This window comes from Lygodium microphyllum, chromosome 14 (genome assembly GCF_053477565.2).
Source record: "Lygodium microphyllum isolate KBCC chromosome 14, Lygodium_microphyllum_v1.1.10, whole genome shotgun sequence".
Lineage (NCBI taxonomy): Eukaryota > Viridiplantae > Streptophyta > Polypodiopsida > Schizaeales > Lygodiaceae > Lygodium > Lygodium microphyllum.
Genome location: NC_141148.1, coordinates 75,423,384 through 75,436,873, shown reverse-complemented (window position 1 = coordinate 75,436,873; position 13,490 = coordinate 75,423,384). Strand labels below are relative to the sequence as shown.

The 13,490-nt window shown below is 40.8% G+C and overlaps 1 protein-coding gene across 3 annotated transcripts in view; it reads right to left on the bottom strand.

The window, feature by feature from the left end:
• Positions 1-13,490, bottom strand: part of LOC148025739 (uncharacterized) — a 54,068-nt gene that overhangs the window by 10,901 nt on the left and 29,677 nt on the right. For all 3 annotated transcript variants that reach the window (XR_015693138.1, XR_015693139.1, XM_087692965.1), the window contains exon 5: positions 13,397-13,469. Coding sequence is in view for 1 of the 3 variants with exons in the window: in XM_087692965.1 (XP_087549091.1) it covers positions 13,397-13,469 (73 nt within the window). In the remaining 2 variants the exon portion in view is untranslated. The remainder of the gene's footprint in view (positions 1-13,396; positions 13,470-13,490) is intronic.

Sequence of the window (13,490 nt, the reverse complement as noted above, 5' to 3'; positions counted from 1 at the left end):
AAACTGCCAACAGCTAAAGCATATGGTATCTTGACCATTTCAGCCTTCTCATCATCAGATGTAGGGCTATCCTCAGCACTGAGTTTCACATATGGAGACACATACCAAAAAGTGGATTTTTTGCAATCCGCATAACCAATATAGTCTGCATCCGTAAAGCCAACAACACATGCCTTCTGCTTTCCAAAGCAGATGCACAACTCCTTTGTGCCTTTGAGGTATCTCATAATACCTTTCACTGCTTTCTAATGTTTTTTACCAGTATTTGCCATGTATCTGCTAGCCACTTCCACTACAAAGGCAATGTCAAGACGTGTAGCAACCATAGCATATATTAAACTGCCAACAGCTGAAGCATATGGTATCTTGACCATTTCAGCCTACTCATCATCAGATGTAGGGCTGTCCTCTGCACTGAGTTTAACATATGGAGAAAATGGAACCCCAATTGCTTTCCCCCCTCCATATTGAAACACTGCAAAACCTTGGAGATATACTCCTGCTAAGATAGATAGAGTAATCCTGTCGACCTATCTCTAAGTATTTACATGCCAAGAATGTGATTTACCTCACCAAGATCCTTCATGTCAAAGCTGCCATAAATACTTTACTTCAGTGAGTTCAAGGCATAAGCATCTCTACCAGCATCAATATGTCATCAGCATACAAAACCAAGATAATCACGCTGCCATTTGCTGCCTTCTTAGTATACAAGCAGTGATCCACTTGACTTCTACGGAAACCTTGAGACTGCATAAATATATCAAACTTATGATACCATTCTCTTGGTGCTTGTTTCAACCCATACAGACTCCTTTTGAGTTTACATGCCATATTCTCTTTCCCTTTTTCCACAAACCCTTCAGGCTGCTGCATATATACGTCTTCATGCAGATCACCATATAAGAATACAGTCTTTACATCCATCTGTATCAGCTCCATATCTTCAAATGCAACCAAGCCCAAAATGGTTCTCAATGTAGTCATTTTAGATCTCATCAAAGTCAATTCCATGTTCTTGCTTGTATCCCTTTGCAACCAATCTTGCTTTGTACTTTGGTGAGGAAGTAGAAGTGACCTTCATCTTGTAAACCGATTTGCATGGAAGTGTTTTCTACCCTTTGGGCAACTGCATCAAGTCCCAAGTGCCATTTTTCTCATAAGATTCCATTTCTGACAACATGGCTTATACCATTTCTTGCTGTCCTATCTGTCCATTACTTCCTTGAAGCAAGACCATTCATCACAGTCTGTCAACGTGACACAATCAGCCACATTGTTTGCACCAAGAATGAATCTATCAGGTTGTCTAGTAGCCCTAGACGATCTCCTAATCCAATGATCATTGTTTGCTGGTTGTTTCTGTAAATTTTCATTTTCAGCATGCTGTCCTGGCATTTCAGCCTGCAAATCAACATTAACAGCTTGTTGTCCTGGCTGTTTCCACACATGTAGTGACTCATTATCATGGGCAATAGCTGACTAATCATTTCCAACATCATTTTCTGCATTTGCAGGTTCATTTATAGTAGGTATTTGCTGTTGTACAATGGACACATTTTGCTGTCCAAAAGGTAATTCTTCCCGGAATACAACCCTACAGACTTCCTCCGTTCTTTCAGGTTCTTTGTGCATGCGATCTTCCCGGAAGATAACATCATTGCTGCGTACTACTTTCCTTTTCTCGAGATCCCATAATCTATACCCATTTCACACTCATCACCATATCCTAGGAGAATGCATTTACAGGACTTTGGCTCAAGTTTGCTGCATTTTTCTTTAGAATGTGCACAAAAGCCTCGCAGCCAAACACTTTCAGGTGAGTATATGAAGGTGGCTTGCCCAACCACACTTCTTGAGAAAATCCCTCCTCCCCAAAGACCTGTATGGTAACCGATTAATCAAGTATACGGCTGTCATAACAGCCTGTGCCCAAAAGCCATGGGGTAATGCAACATGAGACAGCATCGTACAAACCTTATCCTATATGGTCCAATTCATACGCTCTGCAACTCCATTTTGGGGTGGATTATGAGGGACAGTGAGCTTCCTCTTAATCCCTTTGCTGTCACAAATTGCTTGAAAGGCCTTGGACACATATTCCCCACCATTGTCAGAGCAAAGACACTTAAGTGTCTTATCTATCTAATTTTTAGCCAATGCCAAGAATTTTTTAAACTTGTCAAGCACTTCATCCTTGCTACGAATAAGATAAACCCATACCTTCCGTGTAGCATCATCGACAAAGGTGACAAGATATTTCTTTTCCCCTACAGATAACCCTGGCATCTGACATACATCTAAATGTACTAACTCTAGAGAAAAAGATTTCAATGAAAGAGACTTTTTATGAGAAGTCTGTACATGTTTACCATAAACACAATGATAAAAATTAGCATAACAAAGACAAGGCAAGTAACCCAAACGAGAAAGCACTTTCATTCTTGTTTGACTCATGTGTCCCAACTGGCCATGCCACAAAGAAACACTTGGCTACTCGGTCACGGCAACAACATGGTCACGCACACTTGATACATGAAGTGGATAAAAAGTATCACTCTTGCAACCTCTGCCAATAACTCTAGATCCCTTATAGATGTTTCATTTCCAATCACCAAAGGTGGTATCAAAACCATCGTCATCTAGCTGCCCTGTGCTAATCAAGCTCTTCTTGAGCTGAGGTACGTGCCGTACATGCTAAAGTGTGAAGACAGAACCATGCTGAAACTGCAACTGTACACTACCAATACCTGCAATGTCACATGTATAGTTGTCCCCAAGATGGACAACACCGTATCGACCCCCTGTATAGACAAAGAACTGCTCACGATGAGGGGTGACATGAAAGGAAACACCTGAATCGAGAATCCAAGTATGCATGTTGTCATCTATATCTGCAAGTAAAGGATGTGCACCAAAGTGTAAAGAGACAAAAAGCACGTCATTCCTGCTGTCACTGTCATGAGTAACTACATTCACCTCTTCGATTTTGACACTGCTCTTCTTGGGCTAACTGTCTTTCTTCTCTTCCTTGCTATCATCTGTCTTCTTGCCCTTGCCTTTGTCTTCCTTCCATTTGTAGCAGTCACATTTAAAGTGGTCCTTCTTGCCACAATGATGACATTCAACATCCTTGCCACGTGATTTACTGCGTCCCTTGCTATCAAATTTGCCTTTCTGCTATGATCTGCCCCTAGTATGCAAAGCACTAGAAGACTTACTGAATGCATTGTTCTACCGATTCATTTCTTCCATGAGTAGAGCACTCTCTACATCAGCATACAAAAGAATCGCATTAGAATTGCTCATAGCAGTCCTAAATGTATCCCAACTCTCTGGAAGAGTACAAAGCAAGAATGTGGCCTTAAATTCTTCATCAATCAAGAACTTCAAGGCAACCAGCTGGCTAAAATGGAGTTAAACTCACTCAAGTGAGTAGACATTGCTATACCCTCTTTCATACACAAATCCATAAGCTTTTTCAGCCAATACACTTTGCTTGTGGCACTCTTCTGTGCATACAGTTCTTTCAGTCGAGTCCAAATAGCATATGCAAAATCCAAACCTTCAATGCTAAACAGCAAGGCATCAGAAATCGATAGCTCGATGGTTGAGCGTGCAAGCTCGTTTAACTCATCCCAATCTTCCTGTTCCATATCAGCGAGCTTTGCCCCTTTGGTCTTAATCAGCTTTGCTTGCTTCTTTTGCAACAGGATATTGTAGCACTGTTTTTGCCAAACTGCAAAGTTATGTGCTCCTTTAAGCTTCTTACTGTGCATGAGATTACTGCTGTCACTACTGCCAGCCATGATTTTCAGCCCAAATGTGACCAAAAAATTCAGCAAATGCAGGCCCAAACTATCACACAAGTGACCAAGGTACAAACAAGTACCAACCAGCAATAAATGACCACATAGAAGCAGAAATTTCAGATCTGTAAGTAAATTTTCAAAAGCACCAAACCATGTGCTACAGCATTCCAAAACTGATTACAATTGTTCCAAGGGCAAATGCATCACATTACATGAGAAATCCCAAATTTTAGCTGCAATTTCTGTTGTACATGTACCCACGGGCATAAAATTTGACACGCACAGTCAAAAGCCCCAAAATTTTGTGCTCAAAGCATTAACCATACATCTGCATTGTCTCTGGCATGCATAGAATAGGCCAATTTTGCCAAAATAGAGCAAATTCAGCAAAATCCCCAAATTTTTCAAGTGCTAGGTGTCCAAATTGCATGGAATTAAACCCGCATGTACATAAAATGGCCAAATGGTGCATACATTTTGCCCAAACTACAAAAGCCCCAAATTGCACGGGGTCCAATATGCATCAATGTTGAGAAATTGGGTAAATTTCAGCCCAATTCTTGCATGTACATGAAAAGCCCCAAATGTCGAAGGCAAAATGTCACAAATCCCTGCACTTTCTGAGACAAATATCACTATTGTGTCTTGCTCGCATCAAACCTGGACAAATCCCCAAATTTCTCAGGTCTAATGTGCACAAATTTCAGTGAAATTGAAAAATTTTCACTAAAATGTGAAAAGCCCCGAGATTCCTGGGCAAATATGCATCCATTTTGCAATTTCTGAGTCGGATTGTCTAGTTCTGTGTTAAGGTCCCTAGATCTGAGAAAAGCCCCGATTTTCCAAGAGCAAATGTACACAAATTTCTATTCTGTGCTTATACACGCAAACATCCGGGTAGGGAAAGTGAAGAAAACCCCCTCTTTTATAAGAAAAGATAACCTGTCCTGTCGAGCACGGCGCAGCCTGTCCTGTCGGATCGCCAATCGCAGCCCGTCCGTCCGTTGCCCTAGTCCTTGGTCGCTTCCAGTTTGTCACCTGCCCCGTCACCAACTCGTCACTAGTCTTCATTCGTGCAACAGCCTGGTCGCTCCCTGCACGCAACCACTGCACCTGCCCACTGGTCAACTGCCTCCGTCAAGCACTCAACTGCTAACTCTAACGTGTGCTTGTTGCTAAGCCTACGCACGCCTGTCGACTGTCTTGAGACGCGTGCACACCTGAGTTGTCTCTTGCCCGCTCTAATACTAGTTTGTAGTGACGGGGAGCATGAGGATCGAGACACTCAGTGGTTGTTAGTAGCAGAGAGAGTGAGAGTGAGAGAGAGCAAAGTAGTGGAGAGAGTGAACACAATTTTTGGATACAATGACGAGTGTACCACTTTAGGTTTTTAGATAGATAGATAGATAGATATATGAAAGTACAAGTGCTAAGGGTGTGTTCACACCCGAGCACATTTAAAAGGCATGAGGGCTTTTATTCCCAACATTGTCCTCCTCCTCCTCCTTTTGGTCCTTCCCCTTCTTCTGAGAGGACTGACATGTCAATGCCTCCAATTTGGAGGCATTATGTCCTTTCAATGGCTCCTCCTAGTCCAAAACCATAGGAACCAACTCTTCCCAACAGAGAGTCTCTAACCGCCCTAAAGCAATTAAGGCGGAATACAATGCATTAAATTGAGGTGGTAACTCAAAAAGAAAAGTTATCGCCATGTCTTCCAAGGTAACCACTTTCCCTACATACTGGACCTACATGTGCAATGCCAAAGCTTATTGATGTGCTCTCGCATAGAAGAAGACTTGTTAGGACTCAAAAGTCCTTATCTAAACCTCTAGAGCCACCTGCTTCATCACAGCCATCCAATTGTCTATCTGATCAAACTCCAACCATATGTCCCAAGCCACGATCAAGTGCTCAATGTGGGCAATGACGGCTGGAGTGTAGGAGAGAAAGAGGAAAGAACGGATGCAGGCATTCAATTTGTCCCAATATGTCTATACCTTCATCAACTTAGCTTTCTCATCTAAAGAAAGCTTCGAGACATCACGAGCTGTAGGATGGTCGATAGCCTCAATCACGAGCTCCACCAAATCATAAGACTCCAAGATGACAAACATCATTACGCGCCAGATGCGATAATTCTCCTCATCAAGCTTTTGATCTGAAAGAAGAACCAGTAACATGGGGACCTTACGGTCCATAATAGCCTAAAACTTCGCATCAATTTTAATCGACATTGTAAATAGAATGACCTAAACAAAAACAAGGGCAGCCCCCTCTGACTCCATGCACAGTGCCAATGCTTGCTAGGGCTTCCTCGGCTCGTTCTCAAAGAGTTTCATCCACCAAAAACAATAAAAACTCAAAATCTGCACCAAAAGGCTGAAGATGCAGTCTTTCCCCCTTCACGAACGAGGACCTGCAAAAAACAGCAACTTCGCTCCTTCTCCACGCACAACCTATTCACCACAACCTCCAAAGGCTGAAAACTCAAAATTTTTGTCACGAAGAATCTTCACGATCAAGTCTACCCATGATCAATCAACCCTTCTACAGTGCTCTCATACCATAAGTGCAGTGAATGTGGAAGCGTATGCACAAGACTGAAAGACGATGAACATGAAAGAAAGGGAGAGAGAAAAGAGATAGAAGAACACAGAAATCTACAATTAATGAATGCTGAAATGAAGAGAGCTGATATACAAGGGTTGTCAATGTATCTCCTTGAGCTATATCTCTCCCACCAACACTTGATAAGCAAGTGAGGAAGGCTAGCTGCCACCTGGGACTAAGTAGGAGGAAATAATGCCATAAAATAATACAAATGGCTGGCAAAACTGACCGACCTGATCAAAAAATGAATAAAATAATCAGTGAATAATCATGTTCCTGCCACATGGCATCATCAGCTACCTGATAAACTACCCATACACTATGCCTTCTGAAAATGCCCACTAACTAATAAGAATAATGAATAATGCCCTCCAAGAGTACCTTTGAGAGAATTGACTACATCAATAGTAAGCTGAGAAATGCTAGTCCAAGGGATGACTAACCTCTAACACAAAGTACCCATACTGCCCCATCATTGCATGCATGTCCTATTGTCCAAAAAGCATTGGATTGGCACTTCCAAAGTTAGCCTTGCATATGCATCAACTGCCTCAATGGCATCATTTGCTTATAATCACTACCCGCATTTGAAACATCATGCTACTATATTGACTCTTCCTTCGATGCATCTTGTTGTCTTGAAGCTCTTGAAGATGATTTCCTCTTCTTGCCTTTGTTGCCCTCATTAAGCGGTTCAAAAAGTATATAAACCAAGGATCTTTTGCCAATTGCACAAGCATTTCAACTACTATCCTCAACTCGTCTTTAAACTCATCATCAAATTCCTCTTCCTCTTGCTTCTCATCAACTTCAAGAGACCTTGAAAGACCCACATTTTGATCTACTAACATTATCATCTTGCTATCCATGTTGTGTGCCTTGTCCAAGATCAAGCATTGCATTTTCCCCAACACTTTGTGAATTTTCAGATTCAAAAGCATCATCACTACTTGATCCCATCTCACTATCTGAAGACATCCTTGCTGTAATTGCACAACTTAATATAATTTCAGCACTTGAGCAAACCTACTAACCTTCAATCGAGCCGACCAATTCAAGGGAGTTGATGGTATCCTGCCAATGGCACCATGAAACTAGCCTTCCTCCTCAAAGAGGTTGGTAATGACTTAATTAATTAATAATTACCTCTCTCTCTCTCTCTCTCTCTCTCTCTCTCTCTCTCTCTCTCTCAACCTCAAAAACTTATTTTCCACTTGCATGGGCAAGTTTTACCAAGCAACAACCTTCTAATCTCATTATCCAACTAATTTTAAAAATTAATTCAATAATTATTCTAGCGCTTTAAAATTTTATTTCACTAGCCAATAATTAGTTTATCAACCCTTAGACTGACATTAATTAATTAATTAATGCCTAGTCTCTAATGTCATCACTGACATTAGTGGCCAATTAATTGGTCTAGATCCAATATCTCACACTGGGAGTACCACCTAGTACCTGTCATGCATAAGATTCATTACAACTTTTGCCTTTGGCAAAAACCGATATCTCGAGATCTTAGGTGCCGCACTATGAAATAATTGACTTGCACCTCACATGTGCAAGCCACATTAGCACATTTGATTAACTTCTAATCAAATGCCAAACAAAGCAATAAAATTTCACATCCTCGTGACACCCTCTCTCCACCAAAGTATTGTGGATGCATGATGATTGGAGGAAGCAATCAGCCTATAAATAGGCTCTAGATCAAGAAACGTCAACCAACAATAATGACCCCAAAATATCAAGTCGGCAAGTAAAAATGCTTGTCGACCATATAAAAAGCCGACACCACTAATACATACGGTAATAAACAACCCACCTAAAGTGCATAGACTCACACATGATATGTACATACTATTAACAAGATTGGCCTTTATATCTACTATAGTAGCAAAATTGGAGCCAATGATCAACAAATCATCAACATATAAAAGAACATAGCTAGACTCTTTGAAGTGATTTTTATGTTTGAAGTCAAAAGGAGTAGAATGGAAACTATGGGATCTTAGAAACTCATCCATTCCATGGAACCAAGGATGTGGTGCTTGCTTCAGCTCATGAAGGGATTTCCATAAACAAAAGGCCTATCATTGTGATTTGGAAGAGAAAACCCAAGATGTTGCCTTGCACAGACTTCCTCCTTCCAATAACCATTCAAAAAGGTGCTTTAGACAACCATCTAATAGATATGCCAATCATGATGGGCAGGTTGTTAGAGATTTGGTCATCTCTAAGACATGCATTCTATCCCACCTTGATTACTTCAAGGTGAGGCGGAGACCTTTAAGTGGAAGGAGCCACTTCCTATGGTATGGGACCAAGAGGAGCAATTGAAGGGTCTTAATCCTCAAAAATCTGAGGCTCCTACAAGTCGAGCTTCCCAAAAGAAAGAGAAGGAGGAGAAGAAGAAAAATGATAAAAACAAGGACAAGGAATCTGCTTGCCACACATGTAGTAAGACAAGTCATTGGAAGAAGGATTGAAGAAGGATAAGGATACCAAGAAGGAGGAGGAGAAGACTACAAAAGAACTCAGAAGAGGTGGTCACTCCTTCAATGGAATTTCTTCATCTAGAAGAAATTAAATCTTCTATACCAAATCCGTTTGATGCAGTATTGGTGGTCCCGTAGTCTTCAGAGTGGATTATAGATAATGGCGCTTCCTACCACATGATTCTTCTCTATACAATATTTGTCTACACGCGTCCGATATGTCACAACATTCTTATTGGTGATAGCTCTTCGCTTCCCATATTGGGCAAAGGCGATATGCAACTAATTCCAAATGGGCAAGAAGGTGCCCATACTTCAGAGGTTCTTTATGTACCAGGCTAGGGCTATCATCTTCTTTCAATGAGTAAGATTTGTGGACTTGACCTCAAAGTTTTGTGATTGCGGGGAAAAACATGAGAATGACAATACTTTGAACTTATCCAACTCGATCAATTATCACCACGAAAATCTACAGAGTACCAAAATCTCATCCAGCTCCTCAACCTCAAGCTGAATTTCAACAGACATATCCTCTAACACATCACCATGAAAAGGCCTCAACAAACTAGCATGAAAGGTATTGTGTATTCGCCAATATGGAGGTAATTTTAGGCGATATATGCCACATCGTTGATCTTCTCTAACACCTGGAAGGGCCCATACTATCTCATACCCAACTTCAGATACAATCTTTCTCTTCCTTTCAACTTTTTCAGCCTTGCCTTTTCAAAACACAGCAATACATAATCTCCCTCTACAAATTGCAAAGCACCTCTGTGGCGATCAGCTGCCCTTTTTTGCTTTTCTTGCAATCTCTGAAGTGCAAATTTTATCTTTGCATAGGCTACATCCAAGTTTTCCACATAACGATCAGCCTCAGAGATCTTATCCTTAGTTTGCAGAATAGGTGGTACCTTCTTGCTACCCTCAACCACCTCAAATGGAGCTTTGCCCGTAGAACTATGCACTGTGTTGCTGTATGCAAACTCAACCAAGGGCAAATACTGCTCTCACAATATCTTGTGACATAGCACCTCAAAAGATCTAACACTGAGAAATTTTCTTCATTCAGACTCACCATCTGTCTGCAGATGGGAGGAGGATGAGAATTTCAGTATAGTATCCATATTCTCAAACAGCCCCTTCCAAAATAAATTGGTCATTTGGGAGACTCAATCACTAATGATCGACTCTAGCATACCATGATACTTAAGGATGTGTTGCAAAAACATCATGCCATATGATCAGCCTTTATTTTCTTCCTCACCAAAATGAAATGGGCTTGTTTGCCAAACTTGCAAATGATAGTCCATAACCTGTCATTCCCTGTAGGTATCTTAGGAAACTCAAAAATAAGATCCATTGCAATGCTCTACCAAGGCCTATTTGGAATAGGCAAGGGCTGCAACAAACCCGGCATCTTTTGCCTACCATGCTTTACCATCTAGCATACGATGCATGTCTTAACAAACTGTTCTACATCATGCCTCAAAACTGGCCAATAAATGAAATGCTCCACTGCCTTGACTATGGCATCAATACCTCTATGTCCTACATACAGAGGAGCATAACTTTCAGTGATAACTCTAGGCCTTAATTGCTTTGTGACACATAGTCATCCAGACATCATCAAAAATCCATCTCTTAGCACAAAGTGTTCATACCTTTGGCCATTCCAAAGCTGATCACAAACATTAGGAAAGTTCGAATCAGCAACATATTGCTCTTTCATGGCATCCAACTCAGTGTAATAAACCATGCTATATCCATCTAAATGGCACATCCTTCTTCTACAAAGCATGCAATGGAGATGCAATTTCAACAAACCCACATATTAACTTCTTGTAGTAATAACATATACCAAGAAGTCGCGGATCTCATGCACATTCTCTTTCAAGAAAGTGGTTGCCTTTCAAATCTTCTAGGATTTGGTGAAGTGGCTCCCTAAATATGCTCAAATCCCCACAATGGAACCATATAACAAGCCTTACTCCTCGGATAGGATGATAAATAACCAGATTAAACACTACTTACAACAATTAACAAACTCACAAAACTGAAATGCACGCTTTACCATATAAGCTTGGACATCGGATACCCTATTGGCCCCAAAACTAGCTCCCCTTTCGGTATTTGTTTAACTTAATTGAAGAAGAAGTTGATGTACAATGGGATTCTCCCAATCCCTTTAAATATTCCAACTTCCCTTTTGCTGTCCGAAATGGCCAGCAAGTCTTCAAACTCATTTGCCCCTTGATTCAAGCAGTCAATTGGCCTTCACCTCCTTTGATGGAAATGAAAAATGCCCCCAATTCATTGATTTGTTAGTCCCTCCACTTAAATAGGCTAAAAAAAACAGCTTCAGCCCAGTTGAATCTAAGTCTTGGAGCTTCCAATTACTGGCACGCTTCCCGAGTTGCTACCAAACCCTAATTTCTACTGCAAATTGGGGTTTACAACAGAGAAATCTAAAATTTTTGAGCCTTTGGTAATCTCAATGCTGCAATCTTTGGAGCAAGGCTGTAGAAAGGCTAGGAGATGAGAAAGAATGCTGAGGAGAGAAAAAATCCAGACTTTCTTCACAAAGAATTGAAGAAAATTTGTCATTTACTCTATTGATTGGTCTTCTCCTACACTTGGCTGCCTCAGAAGGTCCTCCAATGGCTGCAAATCAAGCCAATAGCATCTTCTCTCTCTCTTGTAGGTTAAATCCACTCAAATGCCTCTCTCCAACCTCTAAAGACATTTTTCAGTCTTGCATGGGCATTTTTTATAAGTAGCAACCTTCTCAAATGGTTTTTCCAGCATTATCCATAATTAAATATTAATTTTCAATCTTTGAATATTGAAAATTAATCTAATAATTATTTTGATGCCAAAAAAAAAAAATCTAACTGGCCAATAACTAAATTCGCTAGGCAACTTCCATTTCCAAGTGTCTCTGCACTATCTTTGACCATCAAATTGGTACTAGGTACCATTAGAAGCTACTTCTCTAGTGTCACTAACTAACACTTATAGCCAAAGGAATGACCTAGGCCAACATTTGGCGCCAAATACCACCAAGTACCCGTGTAGCATAACTTATAGCAACTTTTGCCCTTGACATCTCGTGATTTCCTCAAGTCCCGGACTCATAAATTTACTTTAATCCCAATTACACCTCACATGTGCAACATTTACTTAACCATGTGATTAAAAATTAATCCACATGTTAAGTGAGATGTCAAAAATGCATGTCCTCATGACAGTGACTATCTGAGTGTAAAAGTCTTAGTCATCTAAGCTTTTTGGTCAATCTGACCGCCTGACTAAACTTTTAATTTCTCTTAGGCATCTCGTCAATGACGACCCAATAATAATTATAGAGCATTGATGATAGTACCACGTGAGTGCACAACAAAAGCAGATCATGAAAACAAAGAGAGAGGGAAGAGAGAGAGAGTAAACATATAGAGAGAAGGAACAAATTTGCACTGATCGGAATGCTGAATACAAGGCTGCTACAGTCAGCCCTTGAACACTGCTGGACTATGTCAGTGAGAGCACCAGAATGTGGCAGAAGAGAGCTGAGAATGCAATAGATGAGAGATAGGTGGAGGCAGCTAAATCTGGTGAAGATGGAACAGAAAAAGCGACTGGTGCTGAATTAGGCAATCGCACAAAAATTGGTCAATTGACAGCATTAAAGGCAAAATGTTGAAAAAGTCTGCATTGTGGGTAAATACAAAAATGGCAGGCTGCACAGGCTGCCATGTGGCAAACCTGCAAAATGTCCATGAACAGGCTGGAAATGCTTAATGTGCCAGGCTGCTCCAAATGCATTCTAATCTACACCTAATGTGCCTGAAATGAACCCCTCTGACACACGAGAATGAATGACGAACAAAGACAATGACAGAGCTCCCAAAGTCCTTCTAACTCTGACTGAGGATCACATACAAATGATGTACACAAAAGAAAATGTAAAACGTATCTGGTAACAATGTTGCACCTAGAACAGCAAGCAAGGCTGATTAAAGATGCACAGCCATAAGCATTGTTACAACGGCTGAACATGGCCTGCCCTAGTTGGTGAGGTGGCTAGCCCATACTCCCTCTCGTCACTCCATGAATTGCACACCTGATAGAAATGTACCCTGGGTATATGTGTATGTATGTCGACTGCTGGGATAGCAGGTTTCTTTTCACTTGTGCACCTCTTAAAGCATCAATATGCATACATTAGAAAGGCTTTGTACCTCCTCTCTTGGAAAGGGTCTCTTGTGAAGAGTATGAATTTATTTAACATAAATCTGTATAGAGGTGCTTGTAGAGTTGTTTGTATGTGCATGTATTATGGTGCGTGGGGCCAACGAAATTGGTTAAAGAAGAGTGATGATGTTTTTCTTGAACTCATATGCAAAAGCTTACTGAAGTCAAACCAACATTCACAAGCAAACGTGTCTTTAGACTAGACATTATCTAAAATACCTCAGAGCTACACGATATTTTTGACCCAATTTCTCCAACTCTGCCATAACACAATCTGTGATGCAAGGAGTACCTGAATCAAAGCAAAATATCA